The sequence below is a fragment of the Oryctolagus cuniculus genome, chromosome 12 (assembly GCF_964237555.1).
Source record: "Oryctolagus cuniculus chromosome 12, mOryCun1.1, whole genome shotgun sequence".
Lineage (NCBI taxonomy): Eukaryota > Metazoa > Chordata > Mammalia > Lagomorpha > Leporidae > Oryctolagus > Oryctolagus cuniculus.
In genome coordinates, this window is record NC_091443.1 from 25268476 (window position 1) to 25283612 (window position 15137).

Sequence of the window (15137 nt, forward strand, 5' to 3'; positions counted from 1 at the left end):
AAGAGGGGCAACCGGGACAGAATCCGGCGCCCGACCGGGACTAGAACCCGGTGTGCCGGCGCCGCAGGCGGAGGATTAGCCTAGTGAGCCGCGGCGCCGGCCTTTTTTTTTTTTTTTTTTTTTTTTTTTTCTTTCTTTCTTTTCAATCTGACTTTAAAACAAGCCTTGCAAAACAGAGAGACATTCACTGATTCTGTAGCAAAGCAGCCAGATACTCAAAAAAGAGTAAGCAAATAAGGTTTCCTACAGAACTTGTGAACCCCATAAAATGAAAACCCGCCATCACTCGGCAAGGGAAAAGTTGATGGCAATAAGAGTCTTCAGCTGACTGGTCCCCTGCCACTTAAGAGCAGAGCGCATCTTCCAAAGTGCAGATGCCACCTCTGACCTCCCTGTGAGTCCGGGAGTGGCCCAGCAGAGGGAGCCCCCGAGCCCATCCCAGTCCATGAGCCTGGCAAGCTGCCTGGAGGTGGAGTGTGTGTTCTGGCTACCTTTCTCTGCAGAAAATAGGTCTGTCTCCCTTCCCCGCTGCCCGTGATTCTGAGAGGAACACCCACCATGACTTCTCCGCCTCCTCCTGTTTCGTGTGACGCCTTCAGCTGTGTTTTGCAACAGCCCCCAGCGCTGAAATGACGCAAACAGGCCAAGGCTCCTCCCCTGGCACAGGTAGAAGTGTTCCCAGCGGCCAGTGCGCGCCGAGCCGGCCGTTAGGAGCTGTAAGGCTGCCAGCTATTGACACAGTAGTGCACCTCTCTTCAGCGGGCAGACTTCGACTGCTTCCTTCTTAGAATCGTATTTCTCGTTTTCCTTATGACTTGGGAGGCAGAAGCTCATTTCCAAATTGTAAATAGCAGGCTTGCTTACTGGTATGACTTGTGGCTCCTGGCTGCTCTGTGCAGTGTGGGGACGCCCAGCATCAGGGAGTCCCAGGAACTTGCTAGAACGCCACCCCAAGGGGCTGGCCTTGTGGGGCATCAGCATCCCATATGACAGCTGGTTTGAGTCCTGGCTGCTCCACTTCCCCAGGCAGCTCCCTGCTAATGCACCTGGGAAAGCAGTCCATATGGGAGACCCGGATGGAGTTCCAGGCTCCTGGCCTCAGCCTGGCCCAGCTCCAGTTGTTGCAACCATTTGAGAGGTGAACCAGTGGATAAAAGATGGACGTGTGTGTGTGTGTGTGTGTGTGTGTCCCTCCTTCTCTGTGTAACACTGCCTTTCAAATAAACAAATCTTACAAAAAAAAAAAAAAAGAGTGGAACATTGAGACCCCTCCCCCAGGCCTCCTGAGGGTCTGCCCTCAACAGGCTGGAATTTGCGGGTGCACTCAAGACCCCTGCAGCCTTTCCTAGGCTTCCTCCCAGTCGGGGAGCTCCTCCTGCCCCCAGCTCCGCTCTCAACCCCAGCTCTTCTGCCAACGAATGTTTCTGGGAGTCCCCTTCTCATCTCCTGTGGTGCTGGAGCCAACCTCAGTGGGCAGCTTCCTGGCTCTTGATGCAATGATTGATGTTTGAATGAGTGAATGCGTATGCATTGGCCGGCCTGGCTGTTGACATCGATGTTTGTATTCTATCTCTAGAACAGTAGCTGTGTTTATTTTTCTCTCATTGCAGCGTGCCTGTAGCAGGCATCAAACTTACGCTTAGGTGATCATGAGGTGCCCCTGCCATAACTTTTAGACAAAACCTTCTAACATAAACCTGAGTTTTCCAAGAGGCCAGGGTGAGGAATCAAATAGGTAAACTAGCAGTATTTTGGGACAACTCATTGACAAGGGTGCTTTAGCTTTTTTTTTTTTTTTTTTTTTTGCCAGAATTCAATTCCACTTTTTAATATAGATGCAATATTTATAAAGGGGTCATTAATAATATTTTCACTTTTTTTATAAGGTGAGATTTTTTTTTTTAGCTTATTATTTGAAAGAGACAGAAAGAGACCTTCTATCTGCTGGTTCAATCCCCCAAATGCCCACAAAAGCCGGGGCTGGGCCATGCCAAAGCCAGGATCCAGGAACTCCATCTGGGTTGCCCACATGTGACAGGAACCTCCCAGGGTGCACAGTAGCAGGAAGCTGCATGGGAAGTGGAGGCAGGACCCTGATGTGGGATATGAATGTCCCAAGTGGCAGCTGAACCCACAATGCCGTGACACCTGTGCCATATATGTACTTTAAAGAAGATTCTCCTGAGTGCTTTTTGTTATTCTTGTTTTTGTTTTGGTGTGCTTGTCTGTGACCAACCAAAATTCCTATGATGTCCAGGATACCTTGATAGAAAGTGTAGTTTTAAAACTTATTATAAGAAATATTTCGTTGGGGGGAGGGGGTGACCAGCATCGTGGCACAGTGAGCTAAGTTGCCGCGTGCAGTGCCAGCATCCCTGTTGGAGCGCCAGTTTGAGTCCCAGCTGCTCTGTTTTTGCCCAGCTCCCTGCTAATGTGCCAGCAGAAGATGCCTCACGTGAATCAGCCCCTTGTCACCTGTGTCGGAGGCCAGGATGGAGTTCCTGGCTCCTGGCTTCAGCCTGGACCAGGCCTGGCTGTTCTGGCATCTGGGAATGAACCAGTGGATGGAAGATCTCTCTCTCTCTCTCTCTCTCTCTCTCTCTCTCTCTGTCTTCTTCTCGCTCCCTTTCTCTACTACTCTACCTTTCAAATAAAAATAAATGAATATCTAAACAATAAATATTTTATTGTAAATTAACATCAACACCTTGGAAAATGTTGAAATTATCAGAAGTTAAATTCCTCTCCCCTTAGTATATGTAATTTTTGAAATGAACTGTAATTTATAGCTCATTGTTAAATCACAATTATGTAATGATTAAGGCAAACAATGGACTAGTGACCTGTGCTTACCCTGACATCAACTTTTTTTAAAAAAATTTATTTATTTGTTTATTTATTTATTTTTTTGAAAGGCAGAGTTATAGGCCTCAGTCACAGCTCACTAGGCTAATCCTCCACCTGCAGCGCCGGCACACTGGGTTCTAGTCCCAGTTGGGGCGCCAGGTTCTGTCCCAGTTGCCCCTTTTCCAGTCCAGCTTTCTGCTGTGGTCCGGGAGTGCAGTGGAGGATGGCCCAAGTGCTTGGGCCCTGCACCCCATGGGAGACCAGGAGGAAGCACCTGACTCCTGGCTTCAGATCGGCGTAGCTCCAACCATAGCAGCCATTTGGGGGGTGAACCAACGGAAGGAAGACCTTTCTCTCTGACTCTCTCTCTCACTGTCTAACTCTGCCTGTCAAAAAAAAAATGAAAAGGAAGCCTCACACAACCTACTGCAGCCGAGTGCCTTCACCTGCTCCTCAGCTGCTCCTCTCCGGGTCAGAGCGGCTTCACACACAGGTGGCCCCCTCACTAGAATGCTCCTGTCACCTTCAAAAAAATTTTAAAAAATAGAAAGGCAGAGTTACAGAGAGGCAGAGGCAGAGAGAGAGAGAGAGAAAGATTTCCATCTGCTGGTTCACTCCCCCAGATGGCTGCAATGGCCAGAGCTGCACTGGTCCAAAGCCAGGAGCTTCCACGGGGTCTCCCACATGGGTTCAGTGGCTCAAGGACTTGGGCCAGCTACTTTCCCAGGGCATAGCAGAGAGCTGGATTGGTAGTGGAGCAGCCAGGACTCAAACCGGTGCCCATATGGGATGCCAGCACTGCAGGTGGTAGCTTTACCCGCTATGCCACAGCGCCGGCCCCTGACTTTTTAAAAGGAGTGTTCTGTGAGCAGCATTTCTTGCCTGAGATGCTGTGTATTCCAGGCACAAGAATCTTGTCTGAAACCTTGGTGTAAGACCCATCAGGTCTAAGTATCCAACTGCAAACATCCGTGGGGAGACGTCTCCTGAGCTCAAGCTGGACAGTGGGATTCACAGATGTTAAGACACAGGTTCTGGAACGACACAACTAGGCTCTACCACTTATCTGTGTGACCTTGAGAATTAGTGTCCTCACCTTGAGAAAAGAGGAACCTGTAGTGCCTCCATGGGGTTGCCTGAGGAATGAGTACAATGACACCTAAAGCCTTTGCGTATAAAACATTTAGGGCAGTGCTGGCAGTTGTTGGTGTGGTTGGTTTAGGTGAGATGAATGGAGATGACAGGTCCCACACACACTTTCCAGGACGGTGTTCCTGTGTCATTGCAGTGAACACTGCTCTTGTCACGGAACTGAAGGGCTGCGTCCGCAGCTTCCACCACCTCCTTTCTGAGTTACATCCTCGCTGCAGGTGGAAGAGGCAGATGATTGGCTCAGGCATGGAAACCCCTGGGAGAAGGCCCGCCCTGAGTTCATGCTGCCCGTGCACTTCTATGGAAAAGTGGAGCACACCCAGACCGGGACCAAGTGGGTCGACACCCAGGTATGCCAGCGTCCTCGTGAGGAGCATGCGCGTAGGACCGCCCAGCGGGGGGTGCGTTCAATATGTCAATCATCTGTCAAATGAGCATGTGATATTGAGTAGAGTATGTTGTGTGTTGAGTCACTGGGTATGTTTTCGTAAATAAATCTGTTATTCCTTTTACTGCAGTCCACTCATTTTTGGAGACAAGGGAGCTGAGACCAAGAGAGAAGTGACTTCCTTAAGGTCAAGTGACTGACTAGGTCATTTTGCAGTGAGAAGTATTGGTGCTTCATTGGTTCTGTAGCACCCAGCATGCTTAGCTCTCCACTTTTGTAAAAAGCCATGGATGCCAAAACTGAAAAAATCTGAATGTCACTCCTCCTGCTACTTACACACACACACACACACATATACACACATACGCACACTCAAATACACACATGTACACACACTCACACATATACACACACATACACACACACACTCACACACACACATCTACTTCTTGGGGATAAATGTTTTAATGCAGAAGTGGTTTTTTTTTTTTCCAAACGATTACCTGTGTTATTATCCATTGTGAAGTCAGAAAAAGAATTCACAGTCTTGCAAACTGTACCCTGCTATTCTGTGTCGAACTGTTTCTAGAGTACCAGCCCTGGTGTCAACTCAAGTCTTCCTAGTGGGCTGCGTGTGTAGCCTGCCCCTAGACTTGGGTGTGACCTCGTCACAAAGCTACAGGGCTGGCTCACAATTTGCTGGCTTTGCATTCATTGTTACATCCCCTCCATTAGCTGTTGGACTGCCCTGCCCCATCATTGCAAGTGCCACTGTAGTCATCACTGACCATTCTTTAAAACCTTAAAGAAGGCATGGGCACTGTAGTAGAGAAGGTTAGGGCAACACAGCCCATAATGGAGTGCCAACTCGAGTTCCAGAATCCAGTCCAGATTCCTGCTAACGCACCAGGGGGACATGACTAATGGCCCAGATACTTGGATTCCAACCAGGATGGCATTCCTGGCTCCTGATTTCGGCCTTGCCAAGCCTCAGCTGTTCTAGGCATTTGAGGGTGAGCCAGCAATGAAAGTTACCTCTCTCTCTCTCCTCCCCCCACTGCCTCCTCCTCCCTCTCTCTGCTGTCACTCTACATTTTAGATATAGATAAATAAATAAATGAATAAATCTTACAAAAAACTTAAAATGGTAAAAACCAAGTAAATGATGTTTTTAATATATGAAAATTGGAAGTGACATTCAATATCATAATATTATATTTGTTTGTTTCTGTGGATTATACTCCATAAACAAATGCTTCATTTTACCTAAAACTGGCCAAAACCTGGAGTGGGCCCATCTCCCTCACTGCAGTACCTGGGTTCCAGACCCACTTCTGGGTCCAGACTCCAGCTTCCTGCTGATGCAGACCCTGGGAGGTGGTGGTGATGACTCAATGTGGGTTCCTGTCACCCACATTGGAGACCTGCACTGAGCCTGGCTTCAGCCCCTGGCTACTGCAGGAAGCTGCAGAGAAAACGAATGAATGGGAGTGCTCTCTCCATATCTATGCTCTCTGTCTTCCTGCCCTTCAGATATACAGATTTTCAAAAACTTGACTATGACAATGAATTATATTGTCTTTTTAAAAAAATTTATTTGTTTATTTTACCTGGGAGAGAGAGAAAGTGGTCCGCCATCTACTATTTTACTCCCCAGATGCCCACAACACCCAGGATGGGGGCAGAAAAGGGGGAGAAAGAGAAAGTGAGAGAGAAAAAGAGAGAGGATTTTCTGTCTCCTGGTTCACTCCCCAAATGGCCACCCACAGCCGGCTGAAGCCAGGACACAGCAGCTCCATCCAGGGGTCTCGTATGATGGGCAGGGGCTGTCTTCCACTGCCTTCCCAGGCTCATTAGCAGGGAGCAACCAGCTGGCACCTGTTAATAGGCTGCCAGCATAGCCATCGAGGATGTAACCCACTGTGCCACAGTGCCAACCCCCATTTGTCATTTTCTTTGCACACCGTATGTTTGTATCATTAGAGCAGTTGCTTGAGCTAAAACATGAGAGGTAGACTTTTTCCGATACTAGTACCACAGTGTTCTATCCCACTACTCTGTGTCTAAGGGACACATGGGCCATCAACATGGACGTGCTGTAGAGGACCATCAAACTGGGTGTTTTGAGCCATCTGGGTGTCCCAGCCGGAGGAGGAACCCCATGGCCTCTTGCAGCACCTCTTGTGCTGGGTTCCTCTCCTTGGCTTATGCCTCACACAGTTTGAGTTGGTGATGGAGCTAGGGACAGACTTCCATGTCACTCTCCCAGCCTGTCGTTCAGCCGATGTCATCACACTTGGAGAACAATGACCAACTGCTGTGTCTGACCCCACAGGTGGTCCTGGCCCTGCCTTATGACACCCCGGTGCCTGGTTATATGAACAACACCGTCAACACCATGCGCCTGTGGTCTGCTCGGGCGCCCAACGACTTTAACCTCAGAGACTGTGAGTACAGCCTGGGCTCTGGTTTCTTTGTGCATGCGTTGCATCTTCGTGTTCTCTAGTTAGATCCACATTGAACTTGAGCAACAGCCTTGGGTTTCTGATGTGAACTCTTCAGTGATGGAGCAGCCATTTGATGGAGCAAGTAGGGAGGCTCTTTTTAAGGCTTACCTTCCCTCTGGAGCCCCATCGACTCTCACATGAAGCTTTGTTGAAATCCTTTCGGACTTTTAGGAATGCTGGGAATCTCACAGGGCATGCAGAAAGACACGAGGGAAGGTCCAGGGGCTTCCCCCAGCAGCAGCTGGCTCCTCTCTTTCTTATTCTTCTGACCTTCCCTGCAGTTAACGTTGGAGACTACATCCAGGCTGTGCTGGACCGAAACCTGGCGGAGAACATCTCCCGTGTCCTCTATCCCAACGATAATGTGAGTGGGGGGCTTGCTTCCTTGGTTGAGATATAAGCCACTATTCCACTATTCCACAGCATCTACTCAGTAGCCCTGTCCAACCCTCACTTCCTATTGAGAGGTTCTCTTCGCATGCAGAATAACCCCACGTCTCCTCCTGGGTTGTTAGAGTCCCCCTCCCAGCCAAATAGGGAACAGACTTGTATAACTCATGGAACCGAAATGGGCGTTTTGCCCATGGTTAGTGACCTGACTGCAAGTGGGGCAGCTCTGCAGAACCAAAGCTCCCTGGAACGGAAGCGACGAGTACTAGGGAAGCACTCCTTCCCACCAGGCAGAAACCCTGCAAGTCCCTGCAGAGATCCTGCCCGCCTCTTTCCCTGCCAACTGGGCTCTTCCCACCTTGGCCTCTAGGCTGTGTGGGGTCATAGACCCTGGAGCAGATCCGTGAACAAACGTACCCATTCCAGCTACCTCCTGCTTACATCTCTCAATTTTTCTATGGGTGATTATCCTAATTTTTAAAATATGTTTATTTATTTTCATCTATTTAAAAGGCAGAGTAAGAGAGAGAGACAGAGATCTTCAATCTGCTGGCTCACTCTCCAAATACCCTGTCAAAGCCAGGAGCCACCAGGAACTCCGTCCAGGTCTCCCACATAGGTGGCAGGTGCCCAAGCACTTGAGCTGACTCTCAGAAAGCATTAGCAGGAAGTTGGAAGGAACAGGGACTCAGACTGGCACTTACTCCTGTCTGGGATGCAGGTGTCCCACATGACTGCTCCACCGTGCCCATCTGAGCTTTTTGTTTTTTAAAGGACAAGTAGATAAATCATTTTTGTGATGTGATTTCCAGGAGAAATTCACTCCCTCTCCTTAACCTGGCCCTCGCCCAGGCATCATTACTGTCTTCTGGGAGCTTCGCACCTGCCATCTCTATGGTTCATGCTCCCTCCCTAGAAACCTTGGAGGGCTTCTGATCACCCGTAAGAGGAGGACAGGATCTTAGCAATGTCGCCCAGTTCTTCACTGGCGTGGTCAGCAGTCCCCTGAGTCATCTCCCTGGCCTTGCCCCGTCACTGCAGCCCACACCATGCAGCACCATCCACCCTCTTCTTCCCCAGCTCTTTCCCTGCGCAGGCATTCTCTGCCTGCAGGGAACATTCTGTGGCCATCTGACAAATTCACGGTCATCTTCAAGACTCATATAATAAATCACCTCACTACCCAAGTCTCCAAAGTAGCACACATCCACCTGAATGCAATTATTCTTAAAACTCGTCTTGCTGTATTTAAGGCTTGGCTTGTACTTTTCCTTCTCCCCCACTTGCTTTGAACTTCTCAAGGTCAAAGACTGTGTTTTACTAATCATTTTATTTCCAGACTCCAAAGCAAGCCTTTAGTGCTTAAGACACCTGCTAAGATGCCCAAGTCCTGTATTGGAGTACCTGGGTTTGATTCCCAGCCACAGTTCCTAGTTCCAGGTTCCTGCCAGTGCAGGCCCTGGAATGCAGTGGTGATGGCTGAAGGTCGTGGGTCCAGCCACCCATGTGGGATACCTGGATTGAGTTACCAGCTTCTGGCTTTGGCCTTTGACCCTGTCCTGGCCATTGTAGGCATCTGGAGAGGGAACCAGCAGGTGGAAACTCAATGTCTGTCTCTATCTCTCTGGCCTTTGAATAAAAAATTAAGAATCCCCTTGCTGTCATGGTAATGAAGTTTAGAAAAGACCACTAGCTCTGGCTTTGGCCCTCGGGCTGCCGTCTTTCACCCCCCAGTCCAGTGGGCTTTCCCGGGAAGGAGACGTGGGTCCCCTTTTGACCCGCCCTGCCCGTGAGCCACGTTCACGGCGTCTCCCTGGTTTGAAGTTTTTTGAAGGGAAGGAGCTCAGGTTGAAGCAGGAGTACTTCGTGGTGGCTGCCACTTTGCAGGACGTCATCCGACGCTTCAAAGCCTCCAAGTTCGGCTCCTCCAGCAGTGCGGGAGCTGTGTTTGACGCCTTCCCGGAGCAGGCAAGTGTTCAGCCTGTGGACGTAGGTGGGGCACGGGGAGGGCGCACGATTCCCACCACCGCCGGACTTCCTCCTCTCGCCCAGCACGAACAGCCTCGGAGAAGGCACAGGGAGCCTTGCGTGTTTTGTAGCTGCGGGTCATCTTGTCGGGCACCTCCCCGGGCATGGGCGAGTGCATAAGGCCTGACCCTGGCCACCACTCACCTGCACACTGCTGTCCCTCCCACCAGGTGGCCATCCAGCTGAACGACACCCACCCTGCACTCGCCATCCCCGAGCTCATGAGGATTTTTGTGGATATTGAAAAGCTGCCCTGGGCCAAGGTCTCGATCGTTTGACTTCTTTTTCTGCTAAGGAACCAGAATATCTGTGCTTGAAAGATTGTGCACAAAGCTCCTTTTTTGATTTTTTTAAAATAAGTCACTGTTGCTCACTCACAACAACTAAAGGTCTATTTTGCCCTGGTGTTGCCATTTCTCCTTCCTTAGCACCTTCCAGGAAGTGAGACTTAAAAGTAACTGAATATATTCATGGGGGGAAACAGATCAGCAGCTGTGCTGAGCTTATGTGTACTGTTTGTGTGTGTAAAAGGATTTGAAATTAAACTCTCTATCCTCAAAAGACAGCTCATTAACAGTGTCGGCATGGCTTTGTAAGTCAACGCTGTAAGCACACTTTGCTGAGAGTATTATATCAGTTTTTAGTCCTAAACCTGCAGGTAATCAATACAAGACATGTAAGGATAGAAGATTTATCAGAATGCTTTCTCGATCTCTATCAGACAGCTGTTTTTCCTCCTCCCACACACGCTCCTGTTATCTGCACCATTCAGAGCCTCATGCCCGGGGGTGTCTGACTGTCACAGACAGGCCAGGCTGAGGACGGGCCCAGCCCTGGGTGGGGTGCCCAGCTGCGGCTGCAGGGGAAAGCAGCGGAGCCCTCTCCCCCCGCAGGCCTGGGACATCACCCGGAAGACGTTCGCCTACACCAACCACACGGTGCTCCCGGAAGCGCTGGAGCGCTGGCCCGTGGAGCTGGTGGAGAAGCTGCTCCCGCGACACCTGCAGATTATCTACGAGATAAACCAGAAGCACTTAGACGTAAGTTGTTTTGAGAGAGCCATAGCTCTTAGGAGAATGAGGTCTTTGCATGCGAAGGGTGGCTACAGGGTCCCCCTTCACCAAGCTCCAGGCCCAACGTCTTTCCATCAGGGATGTATCGAACATACTCAAGTGGGAGGGGGCTCCACTAAGGGCACCTTCCTAATGGGGCTAAAATGCAGGAAGGGCGTCTTCCTAGGGCTATTGCAACCCCTCCCTGCGACACGGCCAAGCTTTCGATCCCCTCTGCCTGGGGAAAGAATAACCCCAATATTGCTTCCAACCTAGTGACCAGCAAGGTCTTCCTCTTCCTTTGGCTAGAGAATCGTGGCCTTGTTCCCTAGAGATGTTGAGCGCCTGAGGAGGATGTCTCTGATCGAAGAGGAAGGAGGCAAGAGGATCAACATGGCCCACCTCTGCATCGTGGGCTCCCACGCCGTGAACGGCGTGGCTAAAATCCACTCGGACATCATCAAGACGCAAGTGTGAGCCTCGAGGCCTGCGGCAGTGCGTCCGCCACTGCCCTGCTGGTGGGCTCGCTGCTGCTGTGCGCAGGGACGCATGGGAGGAGCAGGAAAGGCCCTGTTACAGTGGTCTGTGCAGGGGCAGCCATGCGTCCCAGCAGCTGCCGTGCCGGTTGGGACCCCTGCATCCCAATTCCGAGTGTCTCCACTCTAGTTCTGGCTCTGCTCTCCACCCCAGCGTCCTGCTGATGCGTATCCGAGGATGCAACAGGTGATGGCTCAAGTGGTTGTGCCTGCACCGCCCACATGGGAGACCTGGGTTGAATTCCTGGCTCCTGGCTTCAGCCTGGCCAGTACCGGCTTTTGAGGGCATTTGAAGACTGACCAGCACATGGGTGCTGTCGCTCTCTAGCTCTTTGCCTCTCATATAATCTTTTTAATGTTGTAGACACAAGTGTCCTTTTGTTAAGTAGGAAAATTCCTTACTCTCTGAACCATGTAATTCTAGACTTCAGACCTCCGAAAAAAAAACCCTGGTATGCTGAAAAATCTGGTATATTGGTGCCAGGAAGTCAGATAGAGGTGAGCAAATTTGGAATTTTTCTTGTAATTATTTTTAAAGACTTTTTTATTGATTGATTTCAAAAGCAGAGTGACAGAGACAGAGGGAGAGAGGGAGAGAGAGAGGGAGAGAGGGAGAGATCAGTTGTCTGCTGGTTCAGTCCCTAAATGCTCACAATACCAGAGACTGGGTCACGCAGGGACCCAGATATTTTGGCCATCATCCGCTGCTTGCCCTGGCAGCATCAGCAGGAAGCTGGATCCAAAGCAGAGCAGCCAAGATTTGAATTGGCTCCCGATATGGGATGCCGGTGACACAAAAGGCAGCTTGACCGGCTGCGCCCGAATGCCAGCCCCTCCTGTAATTGTTTGGACCTGCAAGTGAGTTTCTGTTTAGAGTCACAGCCACAGCAGCTGGCACCCCTTTCTTCCACCTGACTTCCTCTCTCTAAGCCTGCATTTGGCTCCCTGAATGCAACTCTGCACTTTATCCAGCATGAAAGATCCTGCTGTTTCAGCCAGGTGTAATGACGTGTCTCTTCCATTTCCAGATTCAAGGATTTCAGTGAGCTAGAACCAGACAAGTTCCAGAATAAAACCAATGGGATCACTCCGAGGCGCTGGCTCTTACTCTGCAACCCGGGGCTGGCAGAGCTCATAGCGGAGGTAACTGGGAAGCGCCGGGAGACAGTGCGAGGGAGGCACCGCTGCAAGGTTAGAGGGATGGGAGTGCGCTTATAATTCCGAGTCCCATCTGCAGCCACGCTGGCCTCACCCCTGTGGGCTTGGGCAGTGGTGTAGGGCACCATGCTGGGTTTACTTCCCAGCTGAAATTCTTCACTTTTCAACAAGCAGCCCTGCAAATTTTGCAGCTGGTCTTGGCTAATAGCATTTACAGCACACATATGAGTAATGAATAAACTCTTAGTTCTTGGTCACCCTTTTAAGTAGATTTTGGTTTTTCACACTTGAATTTCATGAAACTACACATAAGAGACTAGCAAAAGTGTTCTTCCGACATAGAATTCCTAACCTCTTCTGTAAGTCAGACTGTTCCGTGTACTATATGATATATGAACTATCCAAGGGAACTTCACAAAGTTCATAGACAAATGGAATTAAAAGATAAGTTTACTTTGATTGCATAAATTTTGAAATCCATGCATATGAGAGATCTTCAAAAGGTTTACATAAAATGCATATTATGAAAATTTGGGCATGATTCCAGTTTTTTGCACAAAAGGAAACTAACCTTTTCAAAAAATTTGTATTAATTTGAAAGGCACAGAGAGAGAGAAAGAGAAACAGATCTTCCCATCCACTGATATACTCCCCAAATGCCCACAATGGCTCCAGCCAGGACTCAAAGCTGGGAACCCAGGAGCCGGTGTTGTGGCATAGTGAGTTAAGCCACCACCTGTGACACCAGCATCCCAAGAAGGTGCCCCTTCAAGTCCTGGCTGCTCCATTTCTGATCCAGCTCCCTGCTAATGGCCTGGGAAATCAGTGAAAGATAGCCCAAATATTTGGGCCCCTGCCACCCACATGGAAGATCCAGAAGAAGCTCTTGGCGCCCAGTTTTGGCCTGGCCCAGCCCCAGCCATCCCGGTCATTTGGGGAGCAAGCCAGCAGATGGATGATCTCTAGATCTTTCTCTCTTCCTCCACCACCCCCATAACTCTGCCTTTCAAATAAAATAAATAAATCTTAAAAAAAAAAAAAAAAAAAAAAGCTGTGAACCTGGAACTCAATGCAGAGCTCATATGTCGGTGGCAGGGGCCCAAGCACTTGGGCCATCTTCTGCTGCTTTCCCAGGCACATTAGCAGGGAGCTGGATTGGAAGTGGAGCAGCCAGGACTAGAACTGGCACCCGTAGGGATGCCAGTGTCACAGGCAACAGCTCAACCCACTGCACCACAACACCAGCTCTGGACATGGACATCTTAACCACTACACCAAGTGCCCATTCCTAGCTTTTTAAACTCAATTTCCCACGAACTTTTTGAAATACCCTTGTACTGTTGGAGGTGAGTGAGAGCCACTCACCAGATAGCGACAGAAACTGCTGCTTTGGAGCTGGTAAGCATCCCTGAGTCAAAGTCACCTCTTCCTTGACATGGAAAGAAAATCGGGGAAGACTACGTGAGAGACCTGAGCCAGCTGACCAGGCTGCACAGCTTCCTGGGCGACGATGTCTTCCTGCGGGAAATCGCCAACGTGAAGCAGGTGAGGCTTCCGGTGAGGTCCCCCTCGGCGGCACTCTGAGGGTTTACGCTCCAGTTGTCTCAGAACCCAGCACCCAGAGCCTCTGAGCCAGTGGGCCTCTGGCACCGTGCACTGTCTCAACAGGAGAACAAGCTGAAGTTCTCCCAGTTCCTGGAAAAGGAGTACAAAGTCAAGATCAACCCCTCCTCCATGTTTGACGTACACGTGAAGAGGATCCACGAGTACAAGCGGCAGCTCTTGAACTGCCTGCACGTGATCACCATGTACAACCGTGAGTCCGCCTGTACCCGAGGTGAAGCGGCCACCCAGGCATAGGTGTCCGCACACCGGCCACTGGCGGTCTTCTGTTCCTTCCACTTCTCCATTTTTTTCAGGCATTAAGAAAGACCCTAAGAAGTTGTTCGTGCCAAGGACGGTCATAATCGGTGGCAAAGTAAGTTGGTTCTGTTCAACAGGAACAGCAGGGCTCTGATCTCTTGCTGTGTCGCCAATTCATCGTGGTCGCCTTCTGTCTTTGTTGACATCCTCCCCAAGGCTGCTCCCGGATATCACATGGCCAAAATGATCATAAAGCTGATTACGTCAGTGGCACACGTGGTGAACAATGACCCCGTGGTTGGAAGCAAGTTGAAAGTCATCTTCTTGGAGAACTACAGAGTGTCTCTCGCAGAAAAAGGTATGGCCCTCTCTGGGAAGCATGCAGGTGCCAGGGAAAATTCTAGAAGCTGTGTGCACCGCTGTGTGCGGTGGCAACCTCAGGGAGTTAGTGACTTAGAAGGCATCATTCTTGGGCAGAATAAGGGCCAAAGGCAAGAGATTTTTCAGATGACCCAAGTGACAAAGGGACTGAGGTTGCCAGAGTCCCTGTGGCAGGATTACATTTGCAAGTGCACTTTCCTTCTAGTTAGGGAGAACTGGGTGCTGGGGCGGGCTGCCCTGAGGTGTCGACCTAGTATCGGTGGTGCTCTATACAAAGTGTGCGCTGGGAGGAGTCTCCAATGCCTGGCCCTGCTGTGCAAGAGAATGCCAATTCCCAAGTCCCCAGCCAGTCCCCTGGTTACTGCAGGGGAGGCAGGGCCATGCACTTAGCATCAGGGAACGAGGGCAGGCATCAGGAGGCTGAGATGTGTCTCAGGCAGGTTTTCACTTGGGCAGCCGGGCAGGCAAGCAGCCCTGGTGCCTTTCCCTAGGCTGGAACCCTTGGTTGCATCACATGCTGGCAAACACCATCCACATGCAAATGCCAGCTTCGCCTACTTCACCTGCTTCCCAAACTGAAAAGACAGACAGGGGACTTTCCTTTCCTTGGTGTTTCTGGGTCTCCTGTGTTACTGTTTAAGAACTGTCTGTATAAAGAGAAAAAAAAGCCGGGTTCCTAGGAATGCAAACTCTCAAGAGTCAAGCAGAGACTTGGTCTTGACCTTTGCGTCTAAGGTGGGCTGGGGGCAGGATTCAGGCTGCTCTAATTGGGCTGAAAGGGAGAGGCTTGCTGTGCAGCCCCAGGCAGACCTCACTCGCAAGGCTTCTCTGCTGT

General features: G+C 50.2%; 1 protein-coding gene across 1 annotated transcript in view; it reads left to right on the forward strand.

Moving 5' to 3' along the window:
* The window catches only part of PYGL (glycogen phosphorylase L), a 37846-nt gene that overhangs the window by 15502 nt on the left and 7207 nt on the right, over positions 1-15137 (forward strand). Inside the window, exons 5-16 of the mRNA XM_002718303.5 lie at positions 4218-4349; positions 6723-6834; positions 7176-7258; positions 9109-9252; positions 9483-9575; positions 10206-10352; positions 10674-10837; positions 11929-12043; positions 13502-13603; positions 13727-13874; positions 13978-14036; positions 14138-14279. Of these exons, the coding sequence (XP_002718349.1) occupies positions 4218-4349; positions 6723-6834; positions 7176-7258; positions 9109-9252; positions 9483-9575; positions 10206-10352; positions 10674-10837; positions 11929-12043; positions 13502-13603; positions 13727-13874; positions 13978-14036; positions 14138-14279 (1441 nt within the window). The remainder of the gene's footprint in view (positions 1-4217; positions 4350-6722; positions 6835-7175; positions 7259-9108; positions 9253-9482; positions 9576-10205; positions 10353-10673; positions 10838-11928; positions 12044-13501; positions 13604-13726; positions 13875-13977; positions 14037-14137; positions 14280-15137) is intronic.